At 37.2% G+C, this 14,387-nt stretch overlaps 2 protein-coding genes across 4 annotated transcripts in view; both read right to left on the bottom strand.

The window, feature by feature from the left end:
- LOC140245059 (protein transport protein Sec61 subunit beta-like) overlaps nt 1–14,387 on the bottom strand; it is a 231,514-nt gene that overhangs the window by 116,216 nt on the left and 100,911 nt on the right. The window lies entirely within an intron of this gene.
- LOC140245425 (CD63 antigen-like) overlaps nt 8,306–14,387 on the bottom strand; it is a 39,054-nt gene continuing 32,972 nt past the window's right edge. For all 3 annotated transcript variants that reach the window (XM_072325005.1, XM_072325004.1, XM_072325003.1), the window contains 2 exons: nt 12,356–12,439; nt 8,306–11,837 (listed from right to left, as the gene is read on the bottom strand). In XM_072325005.1, the coding sequence (XP_072181106.1) occupies nt 11,772–11,837; nt 12,356–12,439 (150 nt within the window). In that variant the 3' untranslated portion in view covers nt 8,306–11,771. The remainder of the gene's footprint in view (nt 11,838–12,355; nt 12,440–14,387) is intronic.

Below are 14,387 nucleotides of genomic sequence, written 5' to 3' on the forward strand. Positions count from 1 at the left end.
TACTTGGTCCTGTGCCTGATGTAGAATAGGGTTAGCTATTGAAGCCATGCATCGGCTCAACCAAGCTCAAGTATTTATTGGTTTCTAGGTTTCACTCTATGTTGCTAAACTGTATTCTACTATACCTACTTTTCTTCAGAAGTGGCCATAAGTGAAACCCTTTATGACATTGGTGGTGACTGACTTTTTGTATCATTTTTCCTTTTTCTTATATACATTTTTTCTTCTTTGACTGCCTACTTGTGATACCCCATTAAGTGGCTTTTTATTGAGCGGAGAAAATGCGAGGCCCTTTGTCTGCCGCACTTAATGTGCAAACATGTTCATGCACTCTTGAAGCTCTTGTGTAGATTCAGACAAAAATTAACCTCCCTCTGCTTATCGCCTCCTCTTATGAGAAATAATCATATGAAAACTCAAACCCATCTTGAAAGATATGATTTTACCCCCCTTTACCTTCTGAAATATTAGCGAATGATAGCGAAAAATTATCTGATAAAGATACAGCACTGGTGGGCAGTGTAAAGGCTCATTATGAGGTGGGATGGGAAAATAGGGTTTAGGCTAAAGACAAGGAGGCCTTTGTGAATTGAAGTCATGTGCAGAGAAGAGAACTAAAATGCCAATGAAAATGGGTTTGTTAAAACAACAGTAGTTGTGTTATTTCCATTTATACATTGACAGAGTCAAAACCTGTTGATCCTGTTTTCACAGAAAATGTGTCTCTGTTTTCCACTGCACCAACTGATGTTAATGGAGCCGCATTTAGAAGGTGGTGGAAATGGATGAATATAATGCTTTGCGAGATAAGTATTCATGTTTTAACAAAACCTTGTCCAACAGTATCTAATCTCCATTGAATTAAATTATTACGGCGTAGACATTCTACCATTATGGCTGTGTTGCTTATACATGAAGTAAAATGAAAGTAGACCGTGCTGCTTTCAATGAACACATTTGTACCAAAGTACAGAGCTGGTAATTGTGGTGTCCATGGTCAAAACCTAATGGTCCTGTTTCCACAAGAAACGTTTCTCTGTTGCAACGTACCATGCAACCCCTTGCACATTTTTGATTGTCAAAATTATTCATGAATGAGTCTTGACAGGAGGCTATGTGTAATTGCTGCAGTGCCCTTACACCACATCCTGTCAATAAAGAGAATGGGAGAGAGAGAGAGAGAGAGAGAGAGAGAGAGATATTGAGAGAGAAGGGGGATGAGAGCAGAGTGAGGGGTGGTACATTATACAACTGTAGTTGAGCCTAGAGGAAAAAAACAATGTACAGTATAGTTCACAATGTGTTAAAGAGACACTCTATTTTCAGCAACTTATGGTATATAGTTGTACATTGTACATTCCAGATGGATTACGTTTTGGGCGACTTGTCGCTACCTTTGTTTTAATTTCTTTGTTTTCTTGAAACATGGGCGACGGTGGCCTGACTTAGCACATGACGTATGTTTCTCAGTCCAAAGCCATGAATAATGACATATGAGTCTAGTATAAACTGTGGCTGTGTTTATTCTTTTTCCCTTTATGTGAGAGTTGGTGTCCTTTTACATTTGGTTTTCTGTAAAGTATGTTGGGATGTCTAAAGGACATTCCCTAATATAATATACAGTGCAGGTTTGCAACTCCAATGGTGGTCTTTAGTGTTATATGCCAGCTATTATTTGCTGTTAAGAGTAGGTGTGTGCATGTAAATACCGACTTATTCTTTGCTACAGATGTGAGGGAAATTTAGTATTAAGTATGACAATTTTATTTCTCTCCTTTTGACAACCATACGATGCTCTGCAAAGAATATTGATGATGTAGAAGTTCTTTCTCTCTTTGTGTAAAGTTGATATTTCTGGTATTCCTTGTGTGTACACATGTAGATTTTTCATTCCTCTCTCTCTCCCAAGCAGCTTTTTGATTCCCACACTATTTCGTGTCTCACTTGGTCTTATCTGTCACAGAAATTATGCATTGGAACAAAACTCCTTCTGTTAGAATGCGTAAAAATAGTCTCTGACAATTTGTCTGTACGTACTACATGTAGTTTGGTTTATATGAATCTATAATATTATATGTATATGAATACACATACATGTACTTTGAATACAGAGAAGGCATGAGGCGGAATAAATGAATGAAATTACAGTTTACAGAGGAAAAACAGAGTGAGTGTCTTATCCTTTTGAATATGCATTGGATGTCTGAATATGCATGCTTTCCCTTGTGGCATTAAAAATAAGAGTGCGTGTCTCATCCTTTTGAATATGCATTGGGATGATGTTAGTCATGAATATGCATGCTTTCCCTTGTGGCATTAAAAAAAAATAAGAGTGCATGTCTTATCCTTTTGAATAGGCATTGGATGATATCTGTCATGAATATGCATGCTTTCCCTTGTGGCATTAAAAAATAGAGTGCATGTCTCATCCTTTTGAATATGCATTGGGATGATGTTAGTCATGAATATGCATGCTTTCCCTTATGGCATTCAAAAATAGAGTGAGTGTCTTTAAAATATTCTTTGAATATACACTGGGATGATGTCAGTCACAAATATGCATGCTTTCCCTTGTGGCTTAAAAAAAAAAAAGTGTGTCTTTTTTTTTTATTTTTTTAAATATGCAATGGGATGATGTCAGTCATGAATATGCATGCTTTCCCTTGTAGCATTAAAAAATAGAGTGCATGTCTCATCCTTTTGAATATGCATTGGACGATGTCAGTCATGAATATGCATGCTTACCCTTATTGCATTCAAAAATAGAGTGAGTGTCTTATTATTTTGAATATGGGATGATGTCAGTCACAAATATGCATATTTTCCCCTGTGGCATTTGTGGAGAGGTACCTGCATGCTCATGGAACTGGCGACTGACCTGCACAGCGAGAAGCGGTCATGGTCAGTGGTCCGGTCAATGATTCAGGTGCTCAAGGGCATCGGAGCGAGGTTGCAAACTTACGACCTCTCTTTATCTTCACCTCACGGATTGATCCATTCATGGTCAGTCGTCTGTCGATGATTCAGTGTACAATGGTACTGGAGCAAAGTTGGCAAACTTATGACCCCTATTATCTCTGCCTTTCATTGACTGTAGAGTTGATGGTGTGTATTCAGTTACAAAAAAGGCTGAGAAAAAAAAAAGAGAAAAAAGGTTGTGCTCTATAGAGTTGTTTCTCCTCTCATTTTGTTTTGCATGGTTTGTTTGATTTTGTTTTGTATTATACTCGATCGTTGCGATGGTATGATTTGGCCACAAGCTAGTAGATGTGAATGAATCTGATGAGCAGGAGACAAAAAAAAAAAGAAAAAAAAAAAGAAAGAAAAAGTTTTACATTGTGAAAGTACAGTGTATGTATAAATGATTAAATTATAATATGCTCAGAAAAATTGCCATTCAGGTGTAGTCATACTAGTGTAGTCATGTGAACATAATTTCAAGAGGTTGGTACCTGTACAATTGTGTGATAATCATTATCAGCCTGGTAAAACATAATACTATTTTTGGATGTCCACCATATGAAAGGTGAGCTATTGCGATCACTCTTCGTCCGATGTCCCTCGTCCGTTGTGCGTCATGCGTAAACTATTTACATTTTCATCTTCTTCTTGAGAACTCCATGACCGATTTTCACCAAACTTGGCAGGTAGCATCCCTAGGGGGATAGGATCTTTAAAGTGTTTGAATGGGCACCATGCTTTCCTTGGGGACCCCAGGGGGCCAAACCTCCTAAATTAAGGAATATTCAATAGTAGTATTCTCTGAAATCATACGTGATCGAGCTTTAAGCCTTTTTATTTTTTCCAAACTTCATAGTCCAACATTCTATAGAGTACAGTGTACTTGGCAGGTGTTTTTACCAAAGTGATGGATTATATGCAAATGGACACCTGCATGCCCCAAGTTTCCAATGTTCTTGGGTAAGAATCTGCAAGAATGCATGGAAGGTGTATTAACGATACTCAGGTGAGCGCGAGACCCCCTGGTCCTTTAGGGCAAGTTGCCTGTGGTGAGTGGTATAGTGTAAACTAGCCATGTCAGGTAACCCAGCAATGTGAACACGAAAATAAAATATGAAAATACAAATTAATCATCAAAGTGAAGATGGCAGCATTCCCATAGCAAATTGAGATTTAAAGATATTCACTTTTATTCCCCCCCTCCTTCCTTGAAGAAAAAGGACATTATACCTGAATGGTTTTATTATACAATCCCTTTTCAACGATTTTGGTGGGAGTGGTGCTATTCCCAGTACCCCTGGTTCCCTGGGAATCTATTCATCATGTCTCGTACCTGGTCACTTTGTGATTCGAGCCCACCGAACCACGAAGGTCTACCTTTTTTTACCTGTATGCCAGTTGCTTTCACGTACACCCCATTGAAGGTAGTAATACCAAGAAGGTTGCTTTGTGAACCATTTGTGTGTGGAGCTTGCATTAAAATGTGCATATTATAGAGGCAGGCACAATTAAAAAGGACACGTGGCTGTAACTTTGAGGCAAATGTCGACATCAAAGCCGTCCTAGTCCTTGCGACTGTATACATATTGTCCCTGTGTATACATGGGCCACAAATAATCACATGATGACCTATCAAAATCACGTGACAATAGGCGCGGTCACACTGGCAAAAGATCGACAAGTTTGGCAGGGATGGCATATTACGTAGGGGGAGTATCCCTGGTTGGAGTGGGAAGTTTTATTAGAAGATTCGCGGAAAGTTTTGTGGTAGATTTACATGCAGTTGCACTGGCAAAACTTCGAGATCTTAAAGATCAGGAGTTTACACTTTGCCATCTTCTGTCAGTCTGACCTGATGTGTCTTTCTTCCGCTTCAGTAAAAGTGAGGTCAGCAGAGGACGAGCCATTAAGAGGCTTGAAATTAAATACTCTCAGAGCTGCCAAATTTCCCTGATTCCACAAGAGACTTCCTAAAAAAAACTCTGAAATAAAAGCTTCTGTCCTTGACAACAGACTATACAATAGCCTCCCTGATGTGGATATCATATTTGCCTATCGAGAGCATGGAACAATTCAAGTACGGTGTATCTTCTGACTGGTCTTTGGTATCTCCTAGTTTCAATCTGTTAATGTTGGCTGCTCGGCTACTCTCCTAATGCATGTGTGTCAGTGTATACTTCTTATACTTGACTTGACAACTTACACTTGACAAGGACGCTTCAGACAAATTTATAGACAGGCAAACGTATGGCCTAGGGGTGCTAAATGCCAAGTGTATATACATGTACAATGTTTGTCTCTTTAGTATGTTGAGGAGAAGCTAGCATGTCCAAAGTTCATCCACTTGAACTGGGTTAAAGGATGACTAATAGGGAAATAGATAGGTAGATAGATAGATACATAGATAGATATGGATAGATGGATAGATGATAGATAGATAGATAGATAGATAGATAGATAGATAGATAGATATGGATAGATGGATAGATGGATAGATGATAGATAGATAGATAGATAGATAGATAGATAGATAGATAGATGGATAGATAAATAGGTAGGTAGGTAGATACGTAGAGTGACATTAATGGATTGACACACAGGTTGGAGTATTGAGAAAGAGACTTGTATACACCATACATATACACGTACCTTGTGCATATACATGTATGCTTGTATCTGTTTCTCCACTCAATTTACACACATCTGTTTGTCTTTCTATCTCACTATATATCTTTCTATCCATCCATCTATAGTAGATATATAATATATATATATATATATATATATATATATGAAGAGTTTGTTTGCAAAAACCGATAAGTCCATATTTGTCAAATGGAGATATTTGCAATTAAAGGTCAAGAAAAATAAAGAGAATAATAAGAAAATTTTTGCTTCTTTTGACCATAACTTCAAAAGTATACCTTAATATGTAGTGACCAATATATCATTTAAAAGGTATTATTTTGTACTTTATGACAGATACCGTACTTCAAAATCTTCAAAAATGGACTTATCAGTTTTTGCAAACAAACTCTTCATATATATATATATATATATATATATATATATATATATATATATATATATATATATATATATATATATCTATATATATATGAAGAGTTTGTATGTGCTGCACAGTGAGGTATACCTCACTGAGGTATACCTCACTGAGGTATACCTCACTGAGGTATACCTCACTGAGGTATACGTCCTTCGTGGAGGGAACCAGTCCGTGGATGCGTCGTTGCTACGCCAAACGCGCACATACAAACTGCGCGGTTACCATCACTGTGGCAACAACTACCACCAGTTTAGACGCATTCCATCACAAGCAGGTTAGTTTTGAAATCCGTCCGACCAGGAGCAGACGTATACCCTTGTGTGTATGTTCTGCTTCAGAAACGGATTTTTAATCTAACATCACATCGCATCCTGGTCGCTGATGAAGAATGCGATGACTAACCTGTTTGGTGTCTTGTTTCAAAAACATGCGCTTTCCTCGCCAGGATAAAGCGTTTTAATGCCATTTTAGGTTTTAATCTCATATATATATATATATATATATATATATATATATATATATATATATATATATATATATATATATATATATATATATATATATATATATGTACATACATGTATATAGATATCCTTAAAAACATATCTAACTACATCTTGTGTATAAAATGCATAACAATTTTTGTATGTAACATACATACATAAAATGAAAATATCTCTTCTTGAACTTGGTACAGGGTACCCGTCATTCAGGGGGAGGGACCTTTGTCATTTTTTTTTTACCCCCTCCCCACACCACTACTGTACAATATGTACCTTTGATATTTATTACAGCTCCACTAATCAAACTCTGCCTGTTGTGTGTGATCCTGACCTCACTGAACAAACTTGACATTTTCCCTACGCCAGCAAACACTAACTCGGCTATGGCCACACAGTCATGGCGCTGGAATGCGTCTGGCTTTCAAGGTACTATTAACTCTCATAACTGTGTAGCCTCAGACTGTGGCTTGGTATTGTACCAGGGCCCCGTTGCTAGAAACTTTGCGTTTAAACGCAACTTGCAACTGATTGTCACTGACCATTCTGATTGGCTCAGGGTCTGCCCTATTAAGAAGACATGCATGCAACAATGATTTTGATTGGCCAGTGACAATCAGTTGCAAGTTGCGTTTAAACGCAAAGTTTCTAGCAACGGGGCCCAGATGGTGCTATTTTTTTTTTCTTTCAAATGGTGATTATTTCCAAGTATTGAGTGGGGAAAAGTCAACATTGCTATGCAACCAATATACATCTTCCATGATATTTGTGTATAACACTTTATATCTGAGTAAAACATAAGTAAAACACATTAAAGTATGTTGTATGTATGTATGTATGTATGCATAATTATGCCTGTATGTATATCTATATGAAGGTATTGAGTGTTTTTCACTTGACCATCCATGTGTAAATGCATATACACTGTATGTGGATAAATCAATGTATCAAATACATTGTATAATATCTATTTAAAACAGTGTGGTATGCAATATGAATTTATCCACCAAGGACCACGGAATTTAATTGAAATGCGAGACATTTTTCTGAGTATCAGTCTCATCTCGTTGAGTGTTGATACTTTGTACTGTAGTATTGAATGGTATGGCAAACTTTGTCATCACATTTAGTCCTTTCTCCGATATCTTCTGGCGACAATTGGGGCCTAGAAACGCAGGAGTGCAAAGATGTTTTGCACACGTGTGGTACAGTGGACTCCCGTTACAACAAAGTCCTCGGGACAGGCAGTTTTCTTTCATTATATTAAAATTTTGTAATAACCGAACAAATAAACAAAAAAAAAAAATACATAGAGTAGATAATGCTGCGGCCTGAATTTTTACTTTGTTGTAACCGGAATTTCATATAACCGAGTTCGTTAAAATGGGAGTGCACTGTAATGAGAAGAAGTTGAGCATTCCACAACATTGGGTCTCCGATGCTGGGATCCTTGTTCCAGTCTTCCCTATAGCCCCCTTCCACTTTAGTGGTTTTCATTTTCAAAAATTTAACATGTCGATTGACTTAAGCGGGAGTTTCTAACAAGCGAACTATATTTCCTCCTGTCACAAGAGTGCAATACCAATTTGTCTCCAAAGTAGCAAGATCACAAATTTTGCTTCTTGAAAATAGAAAAGGCAAAATGCAAAAGCACTGATTTCTTGTTGTACTGCTGTGGCTCCTAAGCTTGAGTTTAACCCCTTGCAAACATGTGAAACACTATGCTTGTGCTTGTATTGGAGAGAGACCACACAAAAGAACAATAGCGTAATGCAAGTTTAGAGATAGTAAATCTTATTTTATTATACTCTTATAACTAGGAACACCTGAATCCCTACACAGAAAAAAACAGAAACACTCCAAGAGGACACAGATTAATTTTTGTTACAGAAATAACATGTACATGTACAAGTTGTATTAATATTTCATATACATCTATCTCTTTTCCCTCAACTCATTCTCCCTATGATAATGTACTAGTATGTGAAGTACCAACATTCTATCCACAAATAGGTACATTAAACCCTATAAATTTGAACAAAAAAAACAATGCAAAATAACAGAGAAAGTATTGAAATTATTACATCACCTCCCTTGAAACATTTTTTAATGCAAAAACACATAACCAATTCCTACATAACTTCAATTTCTTCACTCTGAACAGAAAATAGTAGCATATGTGTATGCAATAACTCGCATATATATATTTCATATTAAATTCCTCAGACAGATTAGCAAATTTCCCTGAATGCTATGTAACAGCCACCTGTTAAGAATTTCATAGAAAAATACTTGTCTATAGTGTCCTAGATATTCCTTGTTTTACACCTTTAAAAAAAGAACAAAGACCCTAACAAAATACATACAACATTAAGAACATGCATTACTACAAGAAACTGTTTACACAGCACTACACTAATGGTCTGCCTCAAAATTTTTGACACAAGATCTCCCAGAAGGAAGTACTGACTGATTATAAAGAGTACTAAACAGTGGTATTAACGCCCTATTCTGAGTTGTACTGTGATCATCATGCACACTGGTGAAATGTAATTTAAGGGGCACCAGACAGACGACAATGGGCATGGGTAATTCCATGTCCATGTTATTCTGTGCTTAAAGTACAAGGGGGGGGGGGTGGGGACTGAAAGTGCCATAACCTTGTTATACACTGTAAGACACTCGCATGTAACCAAATGTAGAGTACATTAGCGATGTAGTATTAAGTCAAAGCTATTAAAGCGTCTAACCGTGAGCATTAACCTATATATTTTCTTTCTTTTCTTTTCATCACAGTGACTTCATTTGACATGACTTGCTGTAATGGTTTTGTAGGTACTGTTTGGAATTCCAGTAGTGAAACATGATTTTATGTTTTGTTTGATAACATCTCTCACCAACTGCATGGTACGTACATATCTTTGGTCAATTACGAAGCCTTTCTGTAGCAAGTGTCGCTGCCTGAAACAAAGTTGTCATACTCGCCTTTTTTTTCCCCCTTGATGTAGATCAAAAGCTCATGCTGAAAATATTCTACAAAGTGAAATGTGTCCACCCGACTGGAACAACGTCTTGCACGTTTGTTGACGCACGACTTTACAACTAATTTTCTGCTCTGCATCACTTACACATCTCTTTACATTCCCTTTCCTTACCAAGGACGAGTAATAAAAGTGTCTGGTGGATAGTAAGCGATGATCGCTATGAATAATGTATAATACATGCATGCTACATGGATGAACAAGTACAATAATCTCCACAGACAAGTGATTTATCACATTAGTAGAACTTTCTTTTGTTTTTTAGGCATCGCACTAGTTACTAACAAGTACCAGCAGCTGGTGATAGATACATGTATTGCAGTGCAATAATTACAAGCATGTGTTTAGTGTTTTCAGGCGATGGCCTTTCGGCTCAGTCTATACATATGATATACCGCGAGTGAACTTCAATTCAACCAACTTATAATGCATACCTCTGTACAGACCTACTTATGAGAGAAGTTGTTATCTACAACGAAGTTGTCAGAGCGAACATGACACAATCATGTATGCAAACACCGGGAGGTGACACATTGAGAACTATTTCAATTGTTCTTCATGCTTAAGCAGCATCCAAGACACAACAACAATGGATCTTTGGCGACTAAACTAGCAAGCACTTGCCTCTTCGTTTTAGCACAGACGTAAAATCAACTGCCATCAGAGACTTATCCAGCCATTGCTCTACTCATGCCAACCTTGAGATGAGGCTACAAATTATCTAGTGCTTCTTCCGTCCCACAATGCACCTCAGTGACCTAGTATTCCCCTCTTCCGCTCCATTAATGTAAAACTCTATCACTCATCATGTGAATTCATTGTCCAATGCCAATATTCTGCACTTACTCCGAATTCATATAATTTCCTACTTACATACTGCAGGAGCAAAAAGAACACAGAAAAATTGCAGGATTAAAGATATGCAGGTAGATCATAGTCCCACTAACACTGGTAATCCTACTACATGTATGTTTCCCCACCAACTCAACGCTTACCATATGACCTTCAACAAGGGGCAAAAAGTTTGCAGGAGTATGAAATAAATCCTCATAAAAAAGGCTTCAATAATGATTTTTTCCCCCCTTCTGCCAATGAGAAAGCATGCACTTTTAGTACTCCGAATAATGCAATGCAAATTATTTCTTCCTTACAGGATGAAATGCCAAATTATTTCAAAAGATACGTGTAGTACATTACTTAGTGTTGACAAGTGGACAAAAAATAAATAGGTGGTGCTGACGACTGCTATTTCATTTGAAAATGAAGTTCTAATTACTACATGTAACATGATCGATGGTCAACCTCTTTAATATATCTACAATGTTCATTGCGTTTTGTGGTATGCAGGCTCTCCATTCCAAGATTCTTTTCTGGGATTTTGTTTTGGCTTTGGTTTAAGCCCTTGTTGATACTCAATCTTTTTTAAATGAAAGGAGTGATACTTCTTTGGTACAGTTATTTCTTCACAAACAAATTGGGATTCAACTAAACAAACGCTGGCTTGATCAAATATGCGGTAATTATTCAAAGCACAAAAAGTGTAAATAAATGAATAATCTGAAGAAAAAAAATAATTATGAAAGAGTCTTTGTCCTAGAATATCATGGCTATAAATATAATAAAGGAATGACAAATCATTAAAAAGCTCCAAAGGTCCCCACAAAATTTTTGCTTGAAAAACTTATATTTTCCTTCATTTCTCTGCAGCTTCTTCTTTCTCTGTCAGCTGCGAGGTTAGCTTTTTGTCAAGGCCCTCTCGCTGTATGGTGAAGAGAGCCTAGCCGAGTGGCGTTGCACGAGGGCCTTTTGGGATCTGCTTCGCATCCTCGTTTATAACCCTTTGAATTACCGAGTTTTGCTCCTTGATTTCGGTAGCAAAACTCAACCAGTCTGCGTGTCTGTCTGCCCCAGCCCGATTCGCATACGGCGAATGCCCGCCACAGACCTCCATGGGTGGTCTCAGTGATGCATGCGAACAGGCCAGATAACTCCTGTGGGGAGCACACCACTCCATTGGTCGACCAGAACCTGTTATTATGACTATTCAGTAGGGTTCATGTCTTACGAATAAAAATGTGTGAAGCAGATCTCAAAAGGCCCTCGTGCTGTCGAACTCGGCTGGGCTCGCTTTATTCTCATGTTATAGCCATCTTACAGCGAGAGGGCCTTGACAAAAGGCTACTGCGAGGTCAAAGGTCAATCTCACACCACCTCGTACTCCGACTTGATTGCTCTCATGAGGCAGCAGGCGAAAATGATCCCAAACACCTGGAGGTGAAACGAAAGAAAGATTGACCGCGAAATTTAAAATCTATTTAATTACTTCTGGCACAGTAACATTTCCCAGGACTGCACTGTAGTAATACCTGCTAACTGTTGTAAAGTTGCACACAAGTGATGATTTAATTTTTTTTTCTTTGATGGAAATAAACTATTAAATTGAAATCAAATCTCAAGATGTAATCATGTAGAATATACCCTTAACTAAAAATCTTTATAAAAGCTTTTAAAGTCACAACAACCATAACATCACATTAGTTGGTTTGTTGTGTGAGGTTGTAAATATATATTCAATGTTTATATTAATGATAATTGACACATTGCATACAATCAAACATCATATATGATGTGAGGATTAAAACAAAAAGGCATTATTCATAGCTCAACTATGTATTTAATGATTTCTATCAACCCATTGAGGACAAGTCCTGAGAATATCCGGGCAGGTGTCTATGGGAAATGCGTGCTACAGCAAAATCAGTCTGTCATCAAATGGTTAAACTCACCTCAATTACAGCAATTCCAATGGCCACCCCAGCAACGATCCCTATGTTGGTGATGAGCAAGTCCTTCAAGCTGTCATAACAACCCTGGTGATGGAGGTGGTGGTGGTGGTGGGGGGGAGGGTGAAGGATTGAGAGAGAGAGAGAGAGAGAGAGAGAGAGAAAACAATCAATACATATTGTAGAAAGATCATTTCCTTGAAGTTCAAGCTGTGTAAAACAAAAATTACCCAGTAAAGAAGTCAGAATCATGGAAACAGAAGAAAAAGAAGGGACAGACTCTACAATCGATCTTAGATGGATATTAACCCTAACTAGGCCGGGGGGGGGGGGGGGGGGGGGCGTTCCGTGCGATGTATCGCTAACGCGAAAAGCTATCGCCGCGACGTTTCATGACTTTTTTTCTGTCAAGTCTCCCGCATCTTTTGACACCAAATTTGCGATGCCCGGGTGCGCGGTTCCGAAGTTTCGCATAAATATGTATGTGCATGTCAGACCAAAAATTGCTCAAAAACGTGAATTCGTGTACAATTTCAATGGAAACTGTGCTTACAGTCAAATTTCATAAAAGTATGATTATTTTGGGGTTTTATTGATTAAAATCAATTAATAACATATTTTCTTGTTCGGAAGAATGTCGTGGACAAGTTTCATCGAAAAAACAATGAAAAACATAAAGTCGAAAAAACAAGGAAATACATAAGAAATTTAAAAAACGATAAAATACTTAAGAAATTTTTTTTGGATGGCTAAATTTTTTTCTCTTATATTTGCTTAGGACACTAAAAAGAATACAAAAAAAAGTGCCCATTTTGAGCTTTATTAAGTGATTTATACCAAATTGTTTGATTTCATTGCATCATTATGCATAAATTAGCATAATTTAGCATAAATGATAATTTTTTAAAAATCTAACTTCGTAGTACTTTAGATTACATCATAGGCAATGTGTGTGCCAATTTTCGTCGCGATCGCGCTGTCAACGGCCGAGATCTGGAGGGGGGGCCTGGGAGGCCCCCCCCCAGCTCTATGATCTACCTAAATAGCCCGGCCTAGTTAGGGTTAAAACAGATAGAAAGATTGCTTGATGGAAAAACATCCAGACTGATAAACAGAGAGAAAGGGGGGAGAGAGAGAGAGAGAGAGAGAAGATAAAACACAATGGTTGTTGCATCTGTAATTGCAGAGCATGAGCAGACACACCAGGGGAGTGTTTCACCAAAAAATTTAAGTTGATCTTAAATTTTATGATCTTAAATTTTACGATCAACTTAGAATTTATGGTAGTCCGTGTGTGACTTCAATAATATTCTAACTTTCATATAAAAATGCAACTTGTTGATACTTTTTCATACAGGCAATCAACTAGTAAATTAAAGTTAGGGACAAAGAATTTATTCTGTAAATTTTGATAGCAATTTGAAATGGATTCTGAACAGATAAGATAAAACCAAAAAGAGAAACCAACGGCATACCATAGTTTTGAGTTGATCTTAACTTTTAAGTTCAACTTAAATTCTCAATGAAACACCCCCTGGTACTGGAGTAATCATCAATTAATTAATATCAAATCAGGTGGCCATAGTTAGATTTAAAGGGATCGTATAGTTTTGGTTGAGACTTAACTTTAGGTTTTTATCATTGTTTGGGTGAGATAGTGAGAAACCTCTTATGAAATATGAAAGAGCATGTAATTCCATGAGGATTTCAATGTTTATTTGATTAAAATTGATTTTGAAATGGCTGAGATATCCAAAACAGAGTGATCCTAATAAAGTGTGGGACATTTTATTACGATCGTTTTGTTATACTTTGTTTTTGGATGTTTAAGCTACCGGTATTCCAAACCCAGTTTTCATCAAATAAACTTTGAATCCTCTTAAAACGGTATACTCTGTACTATTTCATAAGCGTTTTCTTGGTATCTCGCAAAAAAGTTAAAGTCCAATTTTCATCTCCACCAATACTGTACCATCCCTTTAAGCACCAACTTCAACATCAAACATTCATTATTGTATTACAAACAACATTTTGA

The sequence above is a fragment of the Diadema setosum genome, chromosome 22 (assembly GCF_964275005.1).
Source record: "Diadema setosum chromosome 22, eeDiaSeto1, whole genome shotgun sequence".
Lineage (NCBI taxonomy): Eukaryota > Metazoa > Echinodermata > Echinoidea > Diadematoida > Diadematidae > Diadema > Diadema setosum.